We start from the raw sequence: 26316 nt of genomic DNA, 5'->3' as shown, positions 1-26316 counted from the left end.
GAAGCAACTTAGCAGCAACAGCAGCCACTATGAATCAGCGACTGACAGTGAAATTAAATGATTAAAAAGGAAGAGTAATTTAAAGCAGATAGGATAAATATATTTGTTGGTTTAAAGGGAACTCTGCTAATAATAAGTGAACAGATAGAGAATCATAACAGAGCACTGGAAATTGTGTAAAAAAAAAAAGAAAAGAAAAATCTAGATTTGAAAAGTAAAATATAAGAAAGAATCATTTACCAGATGGGCTTTTAACAGCAGAACGAAGAAGACTGAAGAAAGATGGACAAATAACTTGAGAAACACATGTTACCTAACACTAACCAAGTAAGTAGCAAAATGAAGCAAAATATGAATAGCTCTATATCTACTAAGGAAATTGAATTATCAAACCCTTCCCATGCTCACATAAAAATTCTAGTCCAGAAGTTTTCACTGAGGAATTATTATGAAGCATTTATGTAAGAAACAATATCAGTCTTGCATAAGCTCAGACAGTGGAGGGATAAGGACTGATGTCCAACTAATTTTATGAAACAAATATGCCCTAAAACCAAACCAAAGACAAAAGTTAAAAATCATTAAACTGTAGCTCATTAATAGAGCTGCAGAAATGGAGAACAAAATTTTAGCAAATCAGATCCAATGGCATATAAAGCAGATAATATGGTATTACCAAGTGGGGTTTATGCAAGTAATGCATAGTAGGTTTAATATTTGAAAATCAAAAATTATAATTCACCATGTTAAAAAACTGAATAAAAATTTTAAACATAAATAAGCCCACCATATAATTATCTCAATAGATACAGATAAAGCATTTACCAAAATTCATCATCAATTTCTGATAATCTCAGCAAACTAGAAATAGAATGGATTTCCTTAATCTTAAGGAGCATCTACCAAACCCCTATAGCCAAAATTATATTCAGTGGAGAAAGACTACATCCCTTTCTTCTAAGATCAGGAACATGTCTGCTCTCGCTATTTCTATTCAACATTGCCAGTGCAGTAAGACTAGAAAAGGAAAAGCATCCATACTAGAATGGAAGAATAAAACTCTCTTTTTTTGTAGGTGAACAATACTAAAATGCTCTTTGTGAGTGTAGAAAGATCAGAATAAACAAACCTTATAAGATCAATAAAGATCATTTATATGTATATATTATAACAATGAAAATTTGGGACTAGGAGTTATAAAAATGCCTTTTGCAAGAGCCCCAGAAATTTGAAATACATGGGAGCAAGTCAGACAAAAATGTGTAAATCCAGTGCACTGAAAACTACAAAAATATTGTTGAGAGAAATGAATACCTGAATTAACATAGATATACATCATGTTTAGGGATTAAAGTGCTCAACATTACTAAGATGCCAGTTCTCTCCAAATTTATATATAGATTAATAGACCTTCTTACTTTTCTTGTAGAAATTAAGCTGATTCTAAAATTCCAATGTGGGCTTCCCTGGTGGCTCAGATCTTAAGATCTGCCTGCAATGAATGAGACCTGGGTTAGATCCCTGGATGAGGAAGATCCCCCTGAAGGAGGGCATGGCAACCCATTCCAGTATTCTTGCTTGGGGAATCCCATGGGCAGAGGAGCCTGGCAGGCTACTGTCTATAAGGTTACAAAGAGCTGGACTCTACTGAAGCTACTTACTATGTACAAAATTCAGGTGTAAGGACTTCCCTGTGGTACAGTGGTTAAGAATCTGCCTTGCAATGCAGAGTACTCAGGTTTGATCCCTGGTCAGGGAACTAAGTTCCCACATGCTGCAGAGCAAGTAAGCCCACACACCACAACTAGAGAGTGTGGGCTGCAATGAAAGATCCCACATGTCAAAACTAAGACCCAACACAGCAGTATAAATAAATATTTTAAAAACTAAATAAATTTCAGGTGTAAATGCTAACATAGCTTTTTAAAAGAATGAAGCTGAAATATCTATATTACACAATTCTAAGACTTAAAATAAAACTAAAGTAAACATGATAGTGTGCTAATAGCAAAAAAAAAAAAAGATAGACATATAGATGAATGGAACACAATAGAGTCCATTGCTAGACCCATAGGTGCATGATGAATTGATTTACTGACGAAAGTGCAAAAACAATTCAGTGGAGAAAAGATGGTCTTTACAACAAAGAGTACTGGAAGAACTGGATATGCATATTCACAAAAATGAACTTTGACTCACTGCTTGCACTGTATGCAAAAATTAACTCAAAATGGATCATAGACCTAAATATAAAGCCTTAATCTATAAAATGTAAGTCTACAAATCTTTCAGAAGAAAACATAGGAAAAAATCCTTGTGACTTTGGATTAGGTAGATATTTCTTAGATATGACAACAAAACATGATCTGTAAAAGAAAGACTGGCAAATTGTATTTCATCAAAATAAAGAACGTATCTTTTAAAAGATTTCTTTATTTTTTAATATAAATTTATTTATTTTAATTGGAGGTTAATTACTTTACAGTATTGTATTAATTAGAACACATAAACGTATCTTTTTCAAAAAAATAAGTTTATTTATTTATTTTTGGCTGTGCTGGGTCTTTATTGGTGCACAGGCTTTCTCTAGTTGTGGTGAGCAGGGTCTACACTCCAGTTGTGATGCATGGGCTTCTCATTGCAGTGGCTTTTCTTGGTGCAGAGCATGGGCTCTAGGGTGCACAGACTCTAGTTGGGTTCCCAGGCTCTAGAGCACAGACTCAGTAGTTGTGGGGCATGAGCTTAGTTGCACTGCAAGTTGTGGGATCTTTCTGGATCAGGGATTGAACCTGTGTGTCCTGCATTGGCAGGTGGATTCTTTACCACTAAGCCACCAGGGAACCCCAAGAATGTATTCTTTTCTGAAAATACTAAGAGAATGAAAAGACAGTCCACAGTCTAGGAAAAAATATTAATAAATTACCTATCTGATAAGAATCTTGAAACCAAAATATATAAAGAAATCTCAAAACTAAATAATAAACATCCCCAAGTAAAATTAAATTAAAAACAAGATGGCTAAAGATTTGAAGACACTTCCCAAAAGAATAGATGATGGCATCATATAGATGATGGCAAGTAACCACATGAAAAGTTACTCAACATTAATAATTAGGGAAATGTATAATAAAACTATGAGGAGATACTACTATAAATATATAAGAATGTGTAAATATTAGAACATAACCATACCAAATACAGATAAAGGTGTGGAGCAACTGAAATTATCACAGATTGCTGGTAGAGATCTAGAATGATGCAAATACTTTGGAAAATAGTTTGGCAGTTTCTTAAACAGGTTAACATAAACCTGTCATATGACCCCCTCTGTTCCTAGGCATTTACTCATGAGAAATGAAAGCATGTGTCTATACCATCCTTGTACATGATGTCATGGTAGCTCTATTTGTAATAGCCAGAAACAGGAATCAACTGCCTTTTAACAGGTGAATGAATCTTAGCAAATTGTAGTAGAGCTGATCCTTGAACAACATGGATTTTAACTTCATGGGTCTACTTATATTCAGATTTATTTCAATAAATACATACTATAGTAGTATGCAGTCTGTAGTTGATTAGAATCTGTAGTTAAAGAACTGAAGATTTGGAGCACCAGCTGTAAAATTATACTCAGATTTTTAACCACACAGGGGTTGGCACTCCTGACCCTCATGTTGTTCAAGGGTGATATATATATATATACACACAATGGAATACTACTCTACTACTCAGCAATAGAAAGGAATGAACTACCGACACACTTCTAAATCACAAAGTAATTATGCTGAGTAAAAAGTTAGACAAAATGCATATTCTGTATAATTCCATTAATAAAAAACTTTGAAAAATGAAAATTAGTCCCTGGTGATGGAAGGCAAATCAGTTATTGCCTGGGGTTATGAGTAGAGGCAGGAGGAAGACATAAAGGGGAACAAGGAAATTTTTAATGTTTATAATATTTCATTTAATATTGTTATTTTTAAAAGATTTTATTTTTTTGTGCGGTTTTAGGTTCATAGAAAAATAGAAGGAGATACAAATTTCCCGTATGTGCCCTGCCCCCACACATGCATAGCCTCCCCAGCTATACCATAGTGGTACATTTGTTACAGTTGATGAACCTACATTGTTATGTCATTATAACCCAAAATTTAAATTTTACCTTAGCATTTACTCTTGGTATTATACATTCTGTGTGTTTGGAAAAATGTATAATGACAGGCATCCATATTAAATTATCATACAGAATATTTTCGCTGACCTAAAGAAGAACTCTGCTCCCTCTATTGATCTCCCCAACCTGTACCCACTGGCAACCACTGATATTTTTACTGTTGGTATACTTTTACCTTTCCCAGAATGTCATATAGTTAGAATTACATGGTATGCAGCCTTTTCAGATTAGCTCCTTTCAATTAGTGATATGCATTTAAATTTCCTTCATGTCTTTTCATGATGTGATAGCTTGTTTCTTTCTGGACTGATATTCATAATATTTCTTTGTCTGAATGCACCACATTTTATCTGTTCACCTACTGAAAAACATCTTGGTTGCTTCCAGGTTTGGCAATTATGAATAAAACTGCTATAAACATTCACATGCAGATTTTTGTGTGGACATAAATTTTCAGCTCCTGTGGGTAAATATCAAGGAACACGATTGCTAGATCATATGATAAAAGTATGTTTAGTTCTGTAAGAAACTGCCAAAGTGTCTTCCAAAGTGGCTGCACCATTTTGCATTCCACCAGTAATGAATGAGAGTTCCTGTTGCTTCACATCCTTGTCAGCATTTGGTATTGTCAATACCTTGGATTTTGGCCATTTTAATGGGTTGTGTAAAGGGATCTCATTGCTATCTTTTAATTTCTATTTCCCTGATGACATATGATGTGGGGCATTTTTTCATATGCTTACTTGCCATCTGTATATCTTTTTCAGTGAGGTATTTGTTAAAGTTTTTGTGAGTGAGTTTCTGTCTCTTAGTTGTGTCTCTTTCCAATTCCATGGACTGTAACCCTCCAGGCTCCTCTGACCATGGAATTTTCCAGGCAAGAATACTGGAGTGGGTAGCCATTCCCTTTTCCAGGGGATCTTCCTGACCCAGGGATCAATCCCGGGTGTCCTATACTGCAGGGTGATTCTTTACAGTCTGAGCCACCAGGGGAGCCCCATAGAGTCTTTGACCCATTTTTAAATCAGGTTGTTTTCTTATTGTTGAGTTTTTAAGAGTTCTTTGTCTACTTTGGATAACAGTCCTTTATCAGATATATCTTTTGAAAATGTTTTGTCCCAGTCTGTGATTTGTCTTCTCATTCTCTTGACATTGTTTCTTGCAGAGCAGAAGTTTTTCATTTTCTTGAAGTCCAGCTTATCAATTATTTCTTTTGTGGATTGTGCCCTTGTTGTGGCATCTAAAATGTCACCACCACATCCTAGGTCATCTAGGTTTTCTCCCATGTTATTTTCTAGGAGTTTTATGTTTTGCATTTAAGTCTCTTTTCTATTTTGAGTTATTTTTATGAAGGTGTAAGGTGTGTGTATAGAATTTTTTTTTTCAGGGAACGTCCAGTTTTTCTAGCACCATTTGTTGAAAAGACAAGGAAATCTTTATGAGTGATAGATATGTTCATTATTTTGGTTGTCACATATATGACAAAAATTTTCAAATTGTGTACTTTAAGTGAAATTTATGTACTTGAACGCATTCCTTTGGCAGAATGTACATGCTTCTGTATTAAACTTATTTTTTAAAATTAAATATAAGTTAATTATATATATATTATTTATCTATATATCTATATATATTATATATATAGATTATTTCCATTTTGACAGTTCCTAAAGATCCATATTCTTGTTCTAATCACTTCAGATATTTCTTTGTGCTATGTAATTACAAAGACAATAGAAAATACACAAAAGAAGACACAGTTGCCCATAATTTATATAATTATAAAACCATTATAATTACATTACCTAATTAAGTCATTGTTTCCATTTATCTGTTAAGGGTATTGCTTTGCCCATAGGTTTATATAATTTTTACTTTTTATAGTAGTATAATCTTCAAATAATTTTAATTGTAATTGTCATTGTGACAGTTTGTCCTAATTTTTACTTTTCCTATCCTCAGAAATCCAATATTTTTCGTGTTAATTGTGTACCTGTTTTGAGAAACTGTTTTTTTTTTTAATTTTGTATTTATTTTCACATTTGTCTGTGCTGGGTCTTCATTTTTGCACTCAGGCTTTAATTGCAGTGAGTGACGGCTACTCTCTAGTTGCAGTACGGGACTTTCTCATTGTGGTGCCTTCACTTGTTGTGGACTTTGGGCTCTAGGGTTTGTGGGCTTAGTATTTGCAGCTCGCAAGCTCTAGAGTGCAAACTCAGTAGTTGTGGCACACAGGCTTAGTTGCTTCATGGCATGTGGGATCCTCCTGCACCAGGGTTCAATCTGGTGTCCCATGCATTGCAAGGTGAATTCTTAACCACTGTACCACCAGGGAAGCCCCAAGAAACTATTCTTAGCATTTATTTTTTAATTTCCATGATCACATAACTTTCTTCTTGTGATTATAATGTGCCCTTCCTGTAAAATTTTTATTTGTACCTCTTACTCACAAAGTAGCTTCTACTTCAAAATTAAAAGATGCTTACTCCTTGGGAGAAAAGTTATGACCAACCTAGATAGCATATTAGAAAGCAGAAACATTACTTTGCCAACAAAGATCTGAAAAGTTAAGGCTATGGTTTTTCCAGTAGTCATGTATGGATGTGAGAGATGGACTATAAAGAAAGCTGAGCGCCAAAGAATTGAAGCTTTTGAACTGTGGTGTTGGAGAAAACTCTTGAGAGTCCCTTGGACAGAAAGGAGATCCAACCAGTCAATCCTAAAGAAAATTAGTCCTAAATATTCATTGGAAGGACTGATGTTGAAGCTGAAACTCCAATACTTTGGCCACTTGATGCAAAGAGCTGACTCATTTGAAAAGACTGATACTGGGAAAGATTGAAGGTGGGAGAAGGGGACGACAGAGGATGAGATGGTTGGATGGCATCACTGACTCAATGGACATGAGTTTGAGTAAACTCCAGGAGGTGGTGATGGACAGGGAGGCCTGGGTTGCTGCAGTCCATGAAGTCACAAAGAGTAGGACACAACTGAGTGACTGAACTGAACTGAAATTAGTCTATTATCCTTCTTTTAAATTCTAGCTTGTATATAAGCCAGCTTTATTGCAAATAAAAGTCATCTTTTATATAATTTTCCCTAATCCTAGCTCTTATTTTTTTCTGAATCTTTGAGGCAAGCATGTGCCATAAATGAGTTTGAGTAAACTCCAGGAGTTGGTGATGGACAGGGGGGCCTTGTGAGCTCAGTCCACGGGGTCACAAAGAGTCGGACACGACTGAACAACTGAACTGAACTGAACTGAAGGAAGGTCATTCACTGAATGAATATTTGCTGTGTATTTGTTCTATTGGGCCCTAAGAATACTATGATGAACATAGCATAATTGGTTAGATGAAAGGAAAATGGAGAGAATGGAGTTGAGATTATTATAAATTTCTGGTGAAGGTAGCTGGATTATGTTATTTCCTGAAATAAATAGTATGGCTGAAAGATAATGAATTCAATGTTGTTTATGTTAAATTTGCTTTTGAGAAAATTATTCAACTTCTCTTTGCTTTAATTCTTCATCTGTAAAGTAGAAATAATAATAGTATTTACCTTATATTGTCATTGGGAGGATTAAATAAGATGAAACATGGAAAGAATTAAGAATGAACCTTGGCACATAGAAAGCTTTCAATACACATTTCCTATTGTTATTGTTGAGTGTTAGGTGCCTTAAACATCAAGAGGAGATGTTTAAGACATTTGGCCCTGTGAACCCAGCTTTTAGGAAAAAAATATGTTAATATTTGAGATAACCCAGAGAAAGGGTCAAAAAGGGCATTCAATGTAATACCAATATTTAAGGGACAGGCAGAGAGAGAAGACTATTATCCCACAAGGAAAAATTAGAATATATATTTTTTTTATCCAAATGTGGGCAGGCAGCACAAACCAGGTTTTCTTAAGTTTAACCTTCAGAAATAGGTGCACCACATCATTTTCTATGTTAGTGAGTGTTATTAGCAAATTACACTAAAATCTAGCTAGCTATAAGGATTAAATAATTACCTGACAACCAGTAGAAAGGGTAGGCATGCAACAAATGTCATCCTTCCCTACTTCCTATATTAGGAATTAGTTTAGAGGACCCTCTTGTACCCTCTCCTCATGGAAGCCTTCTATAGTTTCTACTGCAGGAAACTTTCTACCTTTTGAAGACTGGAGGTTGCTATTGCAGATTTTCTGCTACATTCCTCCAGTAGCTGCTGTTCTGTCTTTCTTGGGATGATACTGCTCTGTCAGGTAGATAGGACTACAACATTATTTGACTATTGTGTGAGGAGATTTCAGGATAGGAATCTGGTATAGGTATATGGTTCTTATTAACACAAGTGTAGTTAAGCTTTTTAGCACTCTCTACTGGACTGGAATAAACACAAGCTGGAATCAAGATTGCCAGGAAAAATATCAATAACCTCAGATATGCAGATGACACCACCCTTATGGCAGAAAGTGAAGAGGAACTAAAAGCCTCTTGATGAAAGTGAAAGAGGAGAGTGAAAATGTTGGCTTAAAGTTCAACATTCAGAAAACGAAGATCATGGCATCCGGTCCCATCACTTGATGGGAAATAGATGGGAAAACAGTGGAAACAGTGTCAGACTTTATTTTTTTGGGCTCCAAAATCACTGCAGATGGTGATTTTAGCCATGAAATTAAAAGATGCTTACTCTTTGGAAGAAAAGTTATGACCAACCTAGATAGTATATTCAAAAGCAGAGACATTACTTTGCTGACTAAGGTCCATCTAGTCAAGGCTATGGTTTTTCCTGTGGTCATGTATGGATGTGAGAGTTGGACTGTGAAGAAGGCTGAGTGCCGAAGAATTGATACTTTTGAACTGTGGTGTTGGAGAAGACTCTTGAGAGTCCCTTGGACTTCAAGGAGATCCAACCAATCCATTCTGAAGGAGATCAGCCCTGGGATTTCTTTGGAAGGAATGATGCTAAAGCTGAAACTCCAGTATTTTGGCCACCTCATGGGAACAGTTGACTCATTGGAAAAGACTCTGATCCTGGGAGGGATTAGGGACAGGAGGAGAAGGGGATGACCGAGGATGTGATGGCTGGATGGCATCACGGACTCGATGGACGTGAGTCTGAGTGAACTCTGGGAGTTGGTGATGGACAGGGAGGCCTGGCGTGCTGTGATTCATGGGGTCGCAAAGAGTCGGACATGACTGCGCGAATGAACTGAACTGAACTTTCAGTTTCTAGTTTATTCCTCTATTATCTATAGCTCAGGTAGCCATTTGGCTTCTGAAACTATATAGCTCGACTTCCCTGGTGGCTCAGATGGTAAAGATTTGTCTACAATGCGAGAGACCTGGGTTCGAGCCCTGGGTTGGGAAGATCCCCTGGAGAAGGAAATGGCAATCCACTCCAGTACTATTTCCTGGAAAATCCCATGGACAGAGGATCCTGGAAGTCTACAGTCCATGGGGTCGCAAAGAGTTGAATACGACTGAGCAACTTCACATTCACTTCAAGAATTAGCCTCAAGTTTTGGCAGAGATGTGCTCTAAATACCAGCTGCTGCTGCTGCTGCTAAGTCGCTTCAGTCGTGTCCAACTCTGTGCAACCCCAGAGACGGCGGGCCACCAGGCTACCCCATCCTTGGGATTCTCCAGGCAAGAATGCTGGAGTGGGTTGCCATTTCCTTCTCCAATGCCTGAAAGTGAAAAGTGAAAGTGAAGTCGCTCAGTCGTGTCTGACTCTTTGTGACCCCATGGACTGCAGCCTACCATGCTCCTCCGCCCATGGGATTTTCCAGGCAAGAGTACTGGAGTGGGGTGCCATTGCCTTCTCTGGTAAATACCAGAAGAGATCCTAAAATATAGCTGTGTTTTCCGCTTATGGAAATCTACTCCAACTAGATCATTTTATTTCATTCTAGCTTCCTTTCTGACTGGCACTTTTGATTAGATTCCTGTTACCAGCTCTGCTAGAAATGGGCTATGTAGTGAATTGAGGCAATCCAGGTCTAAAATTTTTTAATCTTCTATTTCTCTTTTCTTGTTCTGTTTTCTTCAAAATAATGGAATTGAGATTGTGTGTGTGTGTGTGTGTGTGTGTGTGTGTGTATGTATGTATGTTTGTCGCTCAGTCATGTCTGACTCTTTGCGACTCCGTGGACTTTAGCCCACCAGGCTCTTCTGTTCATGGACTTCTCCAGGCAAGAATACTGGAGTGGGTTACCATTTCCTTCTCCAGGGCATTTTCCCACCCCAGGGATCAAACCTGGGTCTCCCACATTGCAGACAGATTCTTTACCATCTAAGCCACCAGTTAAGCCCGTTGGATGCTAAATTTTCACAACCCTATGAGTAATTAAAACAACAAAGAGATGTATTTATTGAAGATAGAAAATAGAGTAATATGTCAATAATGATAATTATTGTCAATGCTATAGGAATGTTGAGACCTACCATTAATTGGGTAACATTTGCTTCATTGGTTTTGAAGTAATAAGTGAAAACTGACCAGAAGTAGCCTTTTCAAAGTTCTTATATTTATTATAGTATGATTCAACATAACAAGAAAGTATTCAGTACAAGATTATCTAAGCTATCCAGGCTAAACTTAGTATTTCACACACACACACACACACACACACACACACACAGACACACACACAGACAGACACACACACAGACACACATGTCCACTGGGATTGTGAATGAAAGTCTGTTGTCCCTTAATCACCGGGGGTATATGCCTCTTATGGGCCATTAGTCAGTTGCCTTGAAAAGTAGGAAGTCAAGAAACACCTGGAGTAACAGGCAAATTTGGCCTTGGAATGTAGAATGAAGCAGGGCAAAGACTAATAGAGTTTTGCCAAGAAAATGCACTGGTCATAGCAAACACCCTCTTCCAGCAACACAAGAGAAGACTCTACACATGGACATCACCAGACGGTCAACACTGAAATCAGACTGATCATATTCATTGCAGCCAAAGATGGAGAAACTCTATACAGTCAACAAAAACAAGACGGGGAGCTGACTGTGGCTGAGATCATGAATTCCTTATTACCAAATTCAAACTCAAATTGAAGAAAGTAGGGAAAACCACTAGACCATTCAGGTATGACCTAAATCAAATCCCTTATGATTATACAGTGGAAGTGAGAAATAGATTTAAGGGCCTAGATCTGATAGATAGAGTGCCTGATGAACTATGGAATGAGGTTCGTGACATTGTACAGGAGACAGGGATCAAGACCATCCCCATGGAAAAGAAATGCAAAAAAGCAAAATGGCTGTCTGGGGAGGCCTTACACATAGCTGTGAAAAGAAGAGAGGCGAAAAGCAAAGGAGAAAAGGAAAGATATAAGCATCTGAATGCAGAGTTCCAAAGAATAGCAAGAAGAGATAAGAAAGCCTTCTTCAGCGATCAATGCAAAGAAACAGAGGAAAACAACAGAATGGGAAAGACTAGAGATCTCTTCAAGAAAACTAGAGATACCAAGGGAACATTTCATGCAAAGATGGGCTCAATAAAGGACAGAAATGGTCTGGTCCTAACAGAAGCAGAAGATATTAAGAAGAGGTGGCAAGAATACATGGAAGAATTGTACAAAAAAGATCTTCACGACCCAGATAATCATGATGATGTGATCACTAATCTAGAGCCAGACATCTTGGAAAGTGAAGTCAAGTGGGCCTTAGAAAGCATCACTATGAACAAAGCTAGTGGAGGTGATGGAATTCCAGTTGAGCTGTTTCAAATCCTGAAAGATGATGCTGTGAAAGTGCTGCACTCAATATGCCAGGAAATTTGGAAAGCTCAGCAGTGGCCACAGGACTGGAAAAGGTCAGTTTTCATTCCAATCCCAAAGAAAGGCAATGCCAAAGAATGCTCAAACTACCACACAATTGCACTCATCTCACATGCTAGTAAAGTAATGCTCAAAATTCTCCAAGCCAGACTTCAGCAATACGTGAACCGTGAACTCCCTGATGTTCAAGCTGGTTTTAGAAAAGGCAGAGGAACCAGAGATCAAATTGCTAACATCTGCTGGATCATGGAAAAAGCAAGAGAGTTCCAGAAAAACATCTATTTCTGCTTTACTGACTATGCCAAAGCCTTTGACTGTGTGGATCACAATAAACTGTGGAAAATTCTGAAAGAGATGGGAATACCAGACCACCTAACCTGCCTCTTTAGAAATCTGTATGCAGGTCAGGAAGCAACAGTTAGAACTGGACATGGAACAACAGACTGGTTCCAAATAGGAAAAGGAGTACATCAAGGCTGTATATTGTCACCCTGCTTATTTAACTTATATCAGAGTACATCACGAGAAAGGCTGGACTGGAAGAAATACAAGCTGGAATCAAGATTGCCGGGCGAAATATCAGTAACCTCAGATATGCAGATGACACCACCCTTATGGCAGAAAGTGAAGAGGAGCTAAAAAGCCTCTTGATGAAAGTGAAAGAGGACAGTGAAAAAGTTGGCTGAAAACTCAACATTCAGAAAAAGAAGATCATGGCATCTGGTCCCATCATTTCATGGTAAATAGATGCAGAAACAGTGTCAGACTTTATTTTTTGGGGCTCCAAAATCACTGCAGATGGTGACTGCAGCCATGAAATTAAAAGACGCTTACTCATTGGAAGGAAAGTTATGACCAACCTAGATAGTATATTGAAAAGCAGAGACATTACTTTGCTGACCAAGGTCCGTCTAGTCAAGGCTATGGTTTTTCTTGTGGTCATGTATGGATGTGAGAGTTGGACTGTGAAGAAGGCTGAGCGCCAAAGAATTGATGCTTTTGAACTGTGGTGTTGGAGAAGACTCTTGAGAGTCCCTTGGACTTCAAGGAGATCCAACCAGTCCATTCTGAAGGAGATCAACCCTGGGATTTCTTTGGAAGGAATGATGCTAAAGCTGAAACTGCAGTACTTTGGCCACCTCATGCGAAGAGTTGACTCATTGGTAAAGACTCTGATCCTGGGAGGGATTTGGGGCAGTAGGAGAAGGGGACGAGCGAGGATGAGATGGCTGGATGACATCATGAACTCGATGGACGTGAGTCTGAGTGAACTCCGGGAGTTGGTGATGGACAGGGAGGCCTGGTGTGCTGCGATTCATGGGGTCACAAAGAGTCGGACACAACTGAGTGACTGAACTGAACTGAACTGAACTGAACTTGTAGATATAGATGCTTCGTCTTTCTCATGTGCTGCCTAGGCTGTCAGTGTGGATAGAATCTGGGGAGAGTGGTTCCCAGAAAAAGGTCCAGAGCCTTTGGCCAGAGACTCAACCTTCAAGCCTTAGAAAAGTAAAGGAACTGCGTGCAGCCAAGCAGTTGGAAGCTCATGCCTTGCAACTATGAGCCCTTGGGGTTCTTAAATGTAATAGTGGTGAATTTGCTTTCTGTGATTGGATCCCCTGGAGATGTTGGGGTTCACACTCTTAGCATAATTGACTGTATGCAAGTTAACTAACTCTAATATGTCTAATGGTATGTTAGTACAGATGGTGGCTCTGTAGCCGCCACCTATCTGGTTGTAGAGATTTGCACATCACGCAACCTTTGTTGATAGATGCTGATTAGATGTGGTGGATCCTCACTAGTAGGTAGGCAGCCTCCTGTGCTGGTGTTGATAAGTGTTGTGGTCAGAACTGGGACTTGAGTCATAATTAGTGGTGGTTTTTTTCTTATTTGTTTTTCCAGAACAAACATGGATTCCTTTTTTTAAATTTAATTTTATAATCAGAAAAAATATATAAAGATCTTGATATTATCAAGCCCTTTTCTAGCTAACTTGTCACTAAGCATTTAATTAATTTCCATTATTAATAATCCTACAACTCTATGCTCTACTACAAACCTGAAATGTTCTCTGATGTTCTTTTAACCTTCTTCATCTGTGTACCATACTTATTTCATTGTAACCCCTTCAGACCGAGCTTCCTGAATTTATTGCCATCTTCCCTGTTAAATTCTTCATGTCAGTATGTTTCAACTTTATTTCATCTCTGATAAGCCTTTAAATTTTATGAGAAAGCAAGAGATTATATTACCAAATATGATATAAATTTAGAGTAGTTTGTGTTTTTCTACTCATATCATACAATTTTCTCCATGCTAGTAGATACTCTGAATTTAGCATAAATAAATTAATCTTCTGTAGATAGTCATTTGATGTTTTTGAATCTCATCCATGCTTCTGCTTGAAAATTGATGAGTGACCTTATCTTTCTTGTTCAATTGCAGGGGGAGAGAGGATTTCCAGGTTTGGAAGGCCACCCAGGTTTGCCTGGATTTCCAGGTCCAGAAGGGCCCCCAGGGCCTCGGGGACAAAAGGTACGTGCTAAGTTGCCAGTCAGTAATACCAAAGAAATGAAGGCATCTTAATATGGGATAAGTGTCAGATGAATTAAAAAGTTACTGAATTACAGCCAGAAACTAATATTTAAATAAAACAGTAGAATGGCCAAGAATTTATACTTCATTGTTGGTTTTTGTAAAGGTCTAAATATTACTGCTGTATTCAAATGCTTTTGGAAGATACTGTTAATGGTGTGTGGTTATTGGGATCCTGAACAAAAATTAAGTCCTGTCAGGAGCTGAACTGGAGAGCGCTGTACTGCCAGGTGTCAGAGTACTGGTTAAGACAACAAGCCAAAATGAAAGTAACAGTCAAGCCTTTAGTCACTTACCGTGATAGTGTGTATAAGCAAAACATAAATCAGAGAAAGTGTGGATTTCCCCACTGTTCCATCATTCCTCATGGAAAAGTGCCAGTGAGGGTCAAATGCTTCAGCATGGGGAATTGTTTCATTGCTCCGGAAGCTTGAAGGGAGAAAACTGCTGTTTTTTGTATACCAGAGGGCTGGATGGATGCAGGGAGAGAGGGAAGAGCTAGGAGTGGAAAAGTACAGAGAACACACACAAAAAAGTCAAGGTCCCCATCCTGCACTCAATAAAGATGTCTTCACCAAGGCTCCATATAAAGAGGCCTTTCAATGCAGATGTGCATAAGAGCGTGACCCTCCAGGAGGACTGATACCTTAACTACAACTCCCTTCAGAGACTGACATGCATTGGCTGTGCACTAATTCTGGTGTGGGATGGGCCGCTTTCCTATATGAGGCTTTCTGGCATGGGATGGGCCACTTTCTTATATGAGGCTTTCTGGCATAGGATGGGCAGCTTTTCTATATGAGGTTTACCATGAGGTCTTTGTAACTGCCTATGGTTGGGTCTGAAAAATCACACATAGATCTTTAGCCAGGAGCCAGACTCCTCAATTTCATCTCTTGATTTTTTAAGACCCAAATTAGAAACATAGGTCACTCCAACATGGACTTGGATGGGTCGGACTTTGAAGAGTTGTGTCAAAATATAATTAGTATGAGGCTACAGTGGATCATGGTCATGATCAAAATTACTCCAAGTAAGATGATCAGGCCTGCCTGGAGGAGTGAGTCTAACCATCAGCCCCAACCACTGGGCTTCCCTGGTGGCTCAGACAGTTACCAAACCAGGAATAGATGGCCCATAGCCCATCTGATCAAATTTAGAGAGCCAGAAGACTTTTTTCTTAAGTCTAGTGATAGACTGCTCTACCTTGCCAGTTTTAGTGATGTAGGTTCGTCATGAAGTTCTGGCAATAGCAAGACCATTCCTTGGTTGGCCAGTAGGAAGTTGAAGACTAGGCTGTTAATCCAGTACTACTCAGGCCAGGTTGGTGAGGCTGGTCTGTTGTGCTTCCAAAGCTGAAGTTGTATCATTAATGACTTTAGTAGAGGTCAAGGACAAGTTGGGGCTTCCCTGGTAACTCAGCTGGTAAAGAATCCACCTGCAATGCAGGAAACCCCAGTTCAATTCCTGGGTCAGGAAGATCCCATGGAGAAGGGATAGGCTACCCACTCCAGTATTCTTGTGCTTCCCAGGTGGCTCAGCTGGTAAAGAATCTGCTAGCATGTGGGAGACCTGGGTTTGATCCCTGGATTGGGAAGATCCCCTGGAGAAGGGAACAGTTACCCACTCCAGTATTCTAGCCAAGAATTCCATGGACTGTATAGTCAATGGGGTTGCAAAGAGTCAGACACAACTGAGCAACTTTCACTTTCACTTCACTTTCAAGGACAAGTTGCACACAACTTTTCCTAATGAATGGCCCTGACAGTGGGAAAGGTTTCCAGGAACATAAACATGAGCAGACTATTCTCCTGAGTAACCACGATCTACCTTGATTTCCACTCTTACTCTGTTTTACTGTGATGTACTCAGTGGGAGAGGCTGTTTTGAATATTTAGAAGTCTCTTGTCCATGCCCCCGTTATGTACATTGGTCAGAAAGTCAAAGGCCTGACTTTTACAAAAGAAATATCCCAAGGTGGGGTGCACATGGTGATGGGAGGGTAAAAGTCATTGATAATCATGGGAGTCAAGCAGCCAGAAGTCCCTCCTGGCGGGTAGAGTCCTTGAGTGGAACTGCAAAATTTGTATAAGGTAGGGGAATGTATGGGGGAGAAGGCCACCGCTATTGATGTCAAAATAGCTCCAGTGGCAAATCCCAGTCTGTCTACAATGCAGGAGACCCGGGTTCAATCCCTGGATTGGGAAGATCCCCTGGAGAAGGAAATGGCAACCCACTCTAATACTATTGCCTGGAAAATCCCATGGACAGAGGAGCCTGGAAGGCTACAGTCCATAGGGTCCCAAAGGGTCGGACACGACTGAGCGACTTCACTTTCACTTTCAGTTAATCCCAACTTAGGAAAAAGTTGACATCTGAAGAGGTATGTTATTTCTGTAACATCAGAGTCCAACTGTGGCAACACATTAGTGTAACAAGGTTGGGATATCTGAGGTACTAAGAATTTGCATGTTTAGAGAAATACCCATTTGTTGTATTCAGGGACACAGCAGACATTTATCTGCAGGGTTGGGTGATGGGTGACATGTCTACCAGTTTGTCAAATTGAGTGGTGGCTATCTGAGACAAGTGTATCAATGAATCTGGTGAGGAGGAAGTCACGCAGGCTTTTCTATGAGAGAGAAAGAAGAGAGGGTAGATACATACACCCTCCCTCTCCTGTACCCATGCTCAAAGATCCAAAGATGCTGCCATCCTGTCAGTTGGTAATACTTTTCCCCATTGACTTCTGTGTGGGCAGTCTCTCCTATATCATGAGCAAGGATAACATCTTATGTGCATGTTAAGATATGGAATGGGAAGAGGTAATAGTGAATTTTAAGATTGGGAGAAGTTTTTTAGTGGCTTTTTTGGCTCATTCTCCTTTACTATCTGTATTAGTTAGACTGATTAACTGATAGATGCAAGGGCTAGTTCTGTTCATTTTCCTGGAAAAGAAAACCGGTTTAAAACCCCTTTTCTCCCTAATTTTATTCCATGGAATAGTGGTACATCATGCCATTAGAGCATGAAGGGAATCAAATGGATACTTAACCAAGTGGTCTTCTTAGTAAACGGGGAAAATTAACTTAATACATAATACTTTTTAACGTTTGCTATACCATAGCATAGATTATGGGAATAGGTTTGTGCATGATCTCTGAGGAGGTGGCAGTTCACCAAGGAATTTTGTTAGATTCAAGAATAGACAGGGTTTGTATAAATTTCCTGAATAGAGAACTTCTACACTGAGGAAAAAGCAAAACTCCAAATGACTGCATAAAATTTAAGTAGGTGGGATATACGACAGAATTTCCTAGTCTAATGAGGTATAAAACATCAGAATGTTTCTTGTACACCCAAGCGCAACACAGAAATAACAGAAAGATCTGAGTCAAGTGGGTATAATTGAGCACTAGGTACTCAGTTGCTCAGTCGTGTCCAACTCTTTGTGACCCTATGGATTGTAGTTCTCCATGCTCCTCTGTCCATGGGATTCTCCAGGCAAGAATATTGGAGTGAGGTGTCATTTCCTGCTCCAGGGGAATCTTCCTGACCCCAGGATTGAATCGGGGTCTCCTTCATTGAAGGTGGATTCTTTACCATTGGAGCCACCGAGGAAGCCCAGTGAGTGAAAATCTCAGTCGTGCCCGACTCTCTGCGACCCCTTGAACTATACAGTCCGTGGAATTCTCCGGGCCAGAATACTGGAGTGGGTAGCCATCCCCTTCTCCAGGGGATCTTCCCAACCCAGGGATCAAACCCAGGTCTCCCACATTTCAGGCTGAGGAGAGCCACCAGGTAAGCCCAGAATTGGGCACTAACTCAGCATTAATCCACGCACACTGTTGGCAAAGGACATCTCGATAAATTCGAGTTTGTACTAGACTGTCCCACCCCCTTAACACCTTGAAACTACTTAAGCTCTCCATAACTTAGGTGCAGCCTTGTGAAAATGAGGTGGGAAGTCCAGTCAATTGAGATTAAATTTCAGCGATATTAGTGAAATGGGTCCTTAGTAATTAAGTTGAACCATAAAAAAATAAAGTTACATTTGTTGTATCTGAGTTTACCTGGTATTAGGTGCTGAGTTTCTTGCACACCATGCTCACTGAGTGGTTTCAGTTTTAATAAAATTAACTACATTAGGTTTTTTTTGAAATAATTTACAATTAATTGGGACTTTTGTACAGCAGTATGATAATTTTTAAACGTGTAGTTGTGTGCAGTTTAAATTAAGAAAGCAATTCAATCTTTTGCTGTGATTCCATTTCTGTATCCATAAAATGAGAAGGTTTCACTGCTTTCTAAGCTCTGGGGTTTTTAAATTGGAAGCACTTTGTGCTTCAGTCTCCACTATGACTTCATATTTCCCAATATAGCTGAATTTATACTTTTTATGTGATTGGATGTTTGGACACGTGTATATATTAATGTACATACCAAGTTAAAAATTTTGTAGGATTATTCTTTAATCTATATACATTTGTATATTAAAGTAAAAGTCCAGAAAACAAATATATATATATATATATTAATAACAAATATATATAGGAGTGTATCATGTTTGGGAACGCATGTAAGAATTAAAGATTTTAAAATTTAAAAAATAAAAAAACTAAAAAAAATATTTCCTAAGTATTTCTTTATTCTTAAAAACAATTGATTTTCCATAGATAATGTATTCATTTTGTTCAAAGTAAATTAACATAAAAGGTATACAGTGAAAAATACCTCCTTTCCACTGTGTCCATTAGCCACTGAGGTCTATACATTCGTAATGAGTACTCATGTTATTTTCTTATGAAAATTGAGCATCTTTTCATTTCTGTGAACTGTGTGTTTATATAATTTGCCCACTTTTCTACTGGATTGTTGGTGTTTTCATATTTCAGTGAGCTATTTCTATTTCAGGGAGATTGCCCTTTATCTGTGTATGTGTATATTTATGTGCCTCTGTGTTTATCGAAGGTCTTTTATGGCTTTGGGTTTTGAATAGGAAACACCTTCCCCACTGTAGGATTATAAAATAATTCTCACATGTTTTATTCCAGTATATTAATAGTTTTACTCTTTCATGTAAATTTTATATCAATTTCTAATTCACCCTGGTATGCTTTGTGATATAAATTCTACTTTATTTTCTAGATGTCCTCACAAGTGTGCCCCAATATAATTTTCTGCTCTGATTTGTAATGCATTTTCATTATATACCAAATTCACATAATTATATGGACCTGTTTCTGGACTTCTCATACTCTTCCAGTGGTCTGCTTATTCAGATATGAGAACCAAACTATTTTAATGATTGACCTGTTATATTTTATCTGACACTGCTAGTGTCCCCTCATTTGGCTTTTTATTCTTCAGAATTTTTCTCAGTGTTAATTGCTTACTTATTTTTCCACATAAACATTAGTCACCTTGTCTTACAAATCTTATACATCTTATTCAGTTTGATGCTAAATATTTTATCTTTTTCTGCTATTATAAATTGCATATTTTCTTCCATTATGTTTTCTAACAGGTAGTTTTTGGTATATAAGAAAGCTATTGATTTCTTCATATTATTTTTATATACAGCTACCTTACTGAATTATTTTATTGACTGTAATAATTTTTCATTTAATTAACTTGGATTTCCCATGCATATAAACATATTATTTACAAATAATTCATTTTGCCTCATTTTCCCCAATTTTTATACCTCTAATTTCTTTTATTTAGCCATGTTGCTTAGTATGACCAATATAGTATTAAGGCATCCTTGTCTTATTTCTGCCTTCACTGGGAAGACATAAAACGATTCATTGAGCAATCAATCTTCTAGTTTTAAAATAGATTTAGATTTACTTTAATTTCCTTAAAGATGCATCTGTTGTGAAAAGAGTAGATTATTAAGCTTGTTTTAAAGCAGAGTATGACAGGGAGATTAATATCCACCTCCTAATTGTGCTTAGTCACTCAGTTGTGTCCAACTCTTTGCAACCCCTTGGACTGTATACCACCAGGCTCCTCTGTCCACAGGGATTTTTCAGGCAAGAGTACTGGAGTGGGTTGCCATGCTCTCCTCCAGGGGATCTTTCCAGCCCAGGGGTCAAACCCAGGTCTCCCACATTGCACGTGGATTCTTTACCATCTGAGCCACCAGGAAGCCAAAGATGTCCGTAACTCATCCCCAGAACCTGTGAATATGTTAGGTTATAAAAGTAAGTGAAATTAAGATTACAGGTGAAGTTAAAGCTGCTGGTCAACTGGTTTTAAACTAGGGTAATTTTTCTGGTTGCTCTGAGTAGACCCAGTATAATCACAAGGGTCCTGTAAATGTGGGAGAGGGAGGCAGAAGAATCGGTGTCAGAGTGATGCAATGTTAGAAAAACTCATTCAGCTGTCACTGACTGAAGATTGAAGAGAGCCATGAGCAGAGGGATGCTGGTCGCTCTCGAAGCTGGAGAAAGAAAATAAATGAAATCTCAACCCTCCAGAAAGTAACACAGCTCTCCCACTGAGACTTCCAGAACTGTATGTAAGATTGTATTATTTTTTAGCCCACTAAGTTTGTGGTAATTTGTAAGAGCAGCATAAGAAACTATTAATCAGGTAACATTTTCTCCAAATAAAATTTTTCATGGAAACCCCAAATAAAACAGATAAAAACAGAGCTTTACTGATTAAAGAGGGGCTGTGACATGGGCATAAAGGAACCTCCAAGGGAATCTCTAGGATTGTAAGTAGAGTAGTTTGGAAGCTTGTATAAAGCAAGATATCCCAAGTTAGTAAAACTATATAAAGCCTCAGATCGTGACCTACTAACTGTATGTTCCACCGAAAATCCTGCCTATTGGAGCACGATTAGGTTTTCTTTATTCCTTTAAAAAAAAAAAAAAAAACTACTTAGGAAAACTTAGTGAGGCAAGACTTTAAATTCTCAGCAATGCCATTGTAACTAGAAATGGATAAATAGATTAACAATCCTGTGGGCAGCCTCTTTTGCATGGAGTCTGCAGCAGAAGCTTGAAAGGGAAGTCTGTGGTTCTTTCTTACTCCTTAGCTCTGACAGTAGGAAGTACCTATATAAAATGTAGCAAAGCTTTAAAACAGCAAACTCATGAATAGCTCATATTTAGGTTCAGAGGTGATGCTGTTTATTAGCAGCATGGTGAGCAGATTGACACAATATAGAAACAGTTCAGATTTTCAGCTCTAATTTTGTTAATGCATAAATGATTTGGGGCTTCACCGGTGGCCCGGTGGTAAAGATTCCACCGGCAGTGCAGGAGATACAGGAGACATGCATTCGATCCCTGGGTCAGGGAGATCCCCTGGAAGTAGAAATGACAACCCACTCCAGGATTCTTCCCTGGATAATCCATGGACCAGGATAATCCTTGGTGGGCTGTGGTCTATGGGGTCCCAAAGAGTCAGACATGACTGAGCGACTGATCACACACACACGCACAAATAATTTGAAGGATATCTGTACCACTATTTCATCTTTATTTTCTTGACATGATTCATAACTAACTTTACAGGTATAAAGTTTCTTCTGCATGTCAACAGTTTTCTTCTTAGTAAATAAAGGCCTTTCTTACTTTTTAGCTTTTGACTTATCTTAGTGCTTTTAGTCTCAATAATAAATACTTCTTCCTTGTGTATGTAAATTCATCACTAACTTTCACAAAGGCTCACAAAAATTTGTCTCAGTTTGCAATATAAAGTTAGTTATTCGAGGGCTCTTTTTGAAGGAAACATAACTAAATATGTTGTATTTTTCAGGGTGATGATGGAATTCCAGGGCCACCAGGACCAAAAGGGATCAGAGTAAGTGATATTTGCTGTATCACTTGTTTTGTTGGTCAAACGAAGAAGCTACTGAAGTGTTATAAGGCAACTGGAAAAAGACTCATATAGAAATTCAGGAAGAAAAGTGAAATCTTTTGAAGTTTCAGAGTGTATATGTCTATAATTAGCCTTTTTTAGTATTTTGATAGTTGTCTTTATATATCCAGATGTCTATTTAAACTAATATAAGAAGATTTTAAAGTAGCTTATGGTTGAGAAATGTGAAAGTGTTGAATTTCAATAATTTTTCAAATTCTTAAAAATATACATCACATAAGTGGTTTAAAGCAGAACTACCCAATCAGGGTGATCATCTCAGAGTTCAGAGTACTGATCACCTCAGGTCACGTACCCTCCCTGGGAACCAGGTACAAATAATACAATTGTATTTGTGTGTCTTGAAGAAAATAAGTTTGGGAAGCCTCTAGTTGAAGCCGTTATGTTAAAGAATAACTATTTTTGAAAAAGGAAGCCAGTTCCATAAAGTTTTACTGCCTATTCCACCATGTAACTACATTATAGCAAAATATTTAAAAAAAGAATAACTATTTTTGGAAGAATACAGTATTTTATCAGTTCTGAGATGTATGATTTTTCAAGTTTTAATGTTCTGGAATTCAAGATGTGTTTGAAAATTTAAGTGCACATTTAGTGTAATTTTTCTGAAGAGCTTTTAAGTAGACATATACTTTTCAGTGTGTTTTAGATTGGGAGGAAACTAGTTTATAAATAGTACTGGCTTTTGGAAAATCAGATTTAACTTTTCTGAGCCTTACTTTCTTCATTTGTTATATTAGAAAGTCAAACAAGACAATCTCCATGGTCTCTTTTAGCTCTGTAATTCTGTGTTCATAGATTGACAAGGTCCCTGAATTTGAATATAGAATATATGGGTGGTGGCTTAGCATATTTATGTGTATTACAAAGAAAAACATTCTGATTCTCTGATCTCCAGAAATTTAGATGTATACATTTTACATAAATATTTAAAATATTCTGTTTGCTATATACATCTTCACAACATGTAGCTTGCCTTATGTGCTACTTTTGACTAGTGTAGGTAGATCAGTGGAAAATCAGGGAAGAAACTCAAAACCCTTAACATTGTTTAAGCAGACATGCTTCTGTGTTTTTCCATCATAACTGAATATCAATATACTATTAAAGCTGTTCATAATAATCATAACATATATCTTAATAGCTATAGCTACCATTAACTATGTCCGAAATACTGCTGAGACTAAAAAAATCTGTCCACTCTATCACTTTCCACTTTCAAGTGTCTGAGAGTGCTTAGAACTTGGTGGCCTGATAGTTCCTGCATCCTCAGGTCTCAGCTCACAGGCAGCTGTTGGCATGCAGATTTTAAAAGACTTATTATGGAAAATTTAAAGCACAAATACACAAATTTAAAGCACAAATACACACATTTACAGAGAATATATTAATATTACAGTGACACCCCCCATGAAGTTATTACTTGGCTTCAAAAACTATCAACATTTTGACAGCTTTGTTTCTATACCTCACCACTGTTGCCTGTAATATTTTAAAGTAAATCCCTTAGATCATCATTCCACCAGTGAATATTATGTTTCTTGAACTGATTACCACATTATGGCATTATTACACCTCAAAAACTTAGCAAAAACTTCTCAATATCCTTTAAAATTCAGTCCATATTCAGATTTTCTCAGTTGTCCCAAAGATTTCTTTTTGCAATTGGTTTGTTCAAACCAAGATCCAGGCAAGTTCCACATATTGCATTTGCTTGATGTATTTTTTAAGCCCCCTTTTTTATGCCATTGAAGAAACTGGATCATGGCGTTGTACTGTGTTCCACAATCTGGATCTGCTTGATTGTTTCCTCATGATGTCATTTAACTTATTTCTCTGCCCCCCATGTTTCCTGCAACTTTGAGGTTGCCTTAGAAGAGGCACTAGAGAACTTTCTAGGAATAAAGAAAAACCTGTACATTTAAGATGTGTGCATTTTACTATATATAAACTATACTGATAAAAAAAAGAAAGAAAATTGAAAAACAATACTTTATAGGTAGTGCTGTGTATTTTCTATTGAATTACATCTCATGGAACAAACGTCTGTCTATCCCACTTTTTTGATGCTAGATTTGGTCAATGGTCTCAAATGTATGAGCCTGATTCTGCCACCAAAATTTCCCTATCAACTTTCACATAGTGGTTTAGCATCCATCCATGATCATTGGTTAGATCCAAGTTTTTGTTTTTTGTTTTCTGTTTTTGTTTTTTATTTTTTAATTTGGAATTGCAAAATGATAAGTTTTAAAAGTCTACCAGTCCTTCATTGAATAGCTTGAATTCTAATCTACTAACTTGAATTCTAATTTATCAGCTGAATTCTAGTGGAGTAATGAGTTTGTATACTGGCAACTTTGAGTGATGATCAAGGAAGGTTTTTTTAATTTATCATTGCTGCTGCTGCTGCTGCTGCTGCTGCTAAGTCGCTTCAGTCGTGTCCGACTCTGTGCGACCCCATAGATGGCAGCCCACCAGACTCCCCCATCTCTGGGATTCTCCAGGCAAGAATACTGGAGTGGGTTGCCATGTCCTTCTCCAATGCATGAAAGTGAAAAATGAAAGTGAAGTCACTCAGTCATGTCCGACTCTTAGTGAAACATGTAATTTCTGTGTTTCAATCACTTGTACTCATTATTCTTTTTGAAGCTCAAATTATTTCATCTTTGTCTGTGCGAGCCTCTTCAAGTTGGCCCCTGTGATTTGTCCTATTGACAAAACCCTATTGATCTTTGATAATTTCTTTGCTTTTTGACATAAGACCCTTCAGGCTGAACTTATGCATGTCCTCTCTAGATCTGGAATTGACCATGTCTCTGATTACAGATTCTTTCAGTGATTTAGATTCCACGGTCTGAATATAAGGAGTGTTCATTGCTACTAGTTTTGTCACTATTTTGATGTATTTTAAGTGGACAGAGTTAAGAAATATGTATTTTTTAAAAGAGAAAAAATATCATGAGTTCATATTATTATTTCCAATTGAACTTTAGTATAATTTTTTTATGCTTGTTCTCTCCCCCTGCCACCTTTCTCTCTCGAACCTGAAAATCTTCATTTCCCAATTATATTAATATAATTAATTCCTTTGTCCTACAGTATAGCTATAATGACTTCAAAATAACAATATACAAATAAACAAAATAAACATTTCAATTTTAAAAGCAATAGTAGAAAACTGCCACTAATTATTTCTTTGCTAAATTGACTCATTTCAGTCAAAAGTAGTTTTCTTCTATGTATGGTCACTGTCCACAGTTTGATGTACATTAGGTTCATTGGTTCCAGCTTGCTTTTAATTCTTGATGATTTCCTCTTTACCTTTTTTAAAAAATTTTCATTATTTAAAATAAGTGCATTGTTCTATAAGACTAGGTATAGTCAGAGATGCTTCCCATCCTTCTTTACCATCTCCCCATTCTCTTTCCTCTTTCCCCCAGAGGTAATCATTTTTCATTTTCTGTTTATCTTTTCATTGTTTAGTATCACTACCTTTGTTATAAAAAGGTAGTATATTATATACACTACTTAAACTTTGTTTCTTTTACTTAACATTCTATCCTGGAGATCAGTATGTATTTCAGTGTACAGAGACCTTCCACATTCTTTTTTAAAGCTGCATGGTTTTTTATTATGCAGATATACCATAGTTTATTTATTTATGTCCCTATTTGTTCTCTGGAGAAGGAAATGGCAGCCCACTCCAGTATTCTTGCCTGGACAATTCCATGAACAGAGGAGCCTGGTGGGCTACGGTCTATGGGGTCACAAAGAGTCGGACATGACTGAGCGACTGAACTGAATTAAGGACAATTAAAACAACTCACTCAAATAGGAGTATCTTCTATAGGTTTCTA

The 26316-nt window shown here is 37.7% G+C and overlaps 1 protein-coding gene across 1 annotated transcript in view; it reads left to right on the top strand.

Annotated features, from left to right (window-relative positions):
* The window catches only part of COL4A5 (collagen type IV alpha 5 chain), a 262054-nt gene that overhangs the window by 126449 nt on the left and 109289 nt on the right, over nucleotides 1-26316 (top strand). The window contains exons 3-4 of the mRNA XM_004022429.5: nucleotides 14411-14500; nucleotides 22337-22381. Of these exons, the coding sequence (XP_004022478.1) occupies nucleotides 14411-14500; nucleotides 22337-22381 (135 nt within the window). The remainder of the gene's footprint in view (nucleotides 1-14410; nucleotides 14501-22336; nucleotides 22382-26316) is intronic.

Source organism: Ovis aries, chromosome X (genome assembly GCF_016772045.2).
Source record: "Ovis aries strain OAR_USU_Benz2616 breed Rambouillet chromosome X, ARS-UI_Ramb_v3.0, whole genome shotgun sequence".
Lineage (NCBI taxonomy): Eukaryota > Metazoa > Chordata > Mammalia > Artiodactyla > Bovidae > Ovis > Ovis aries.
Note: the sequence above shows the minus strand (reverse complement) of the source record. Positions and strands in the feature narration are given on the sequence as shown.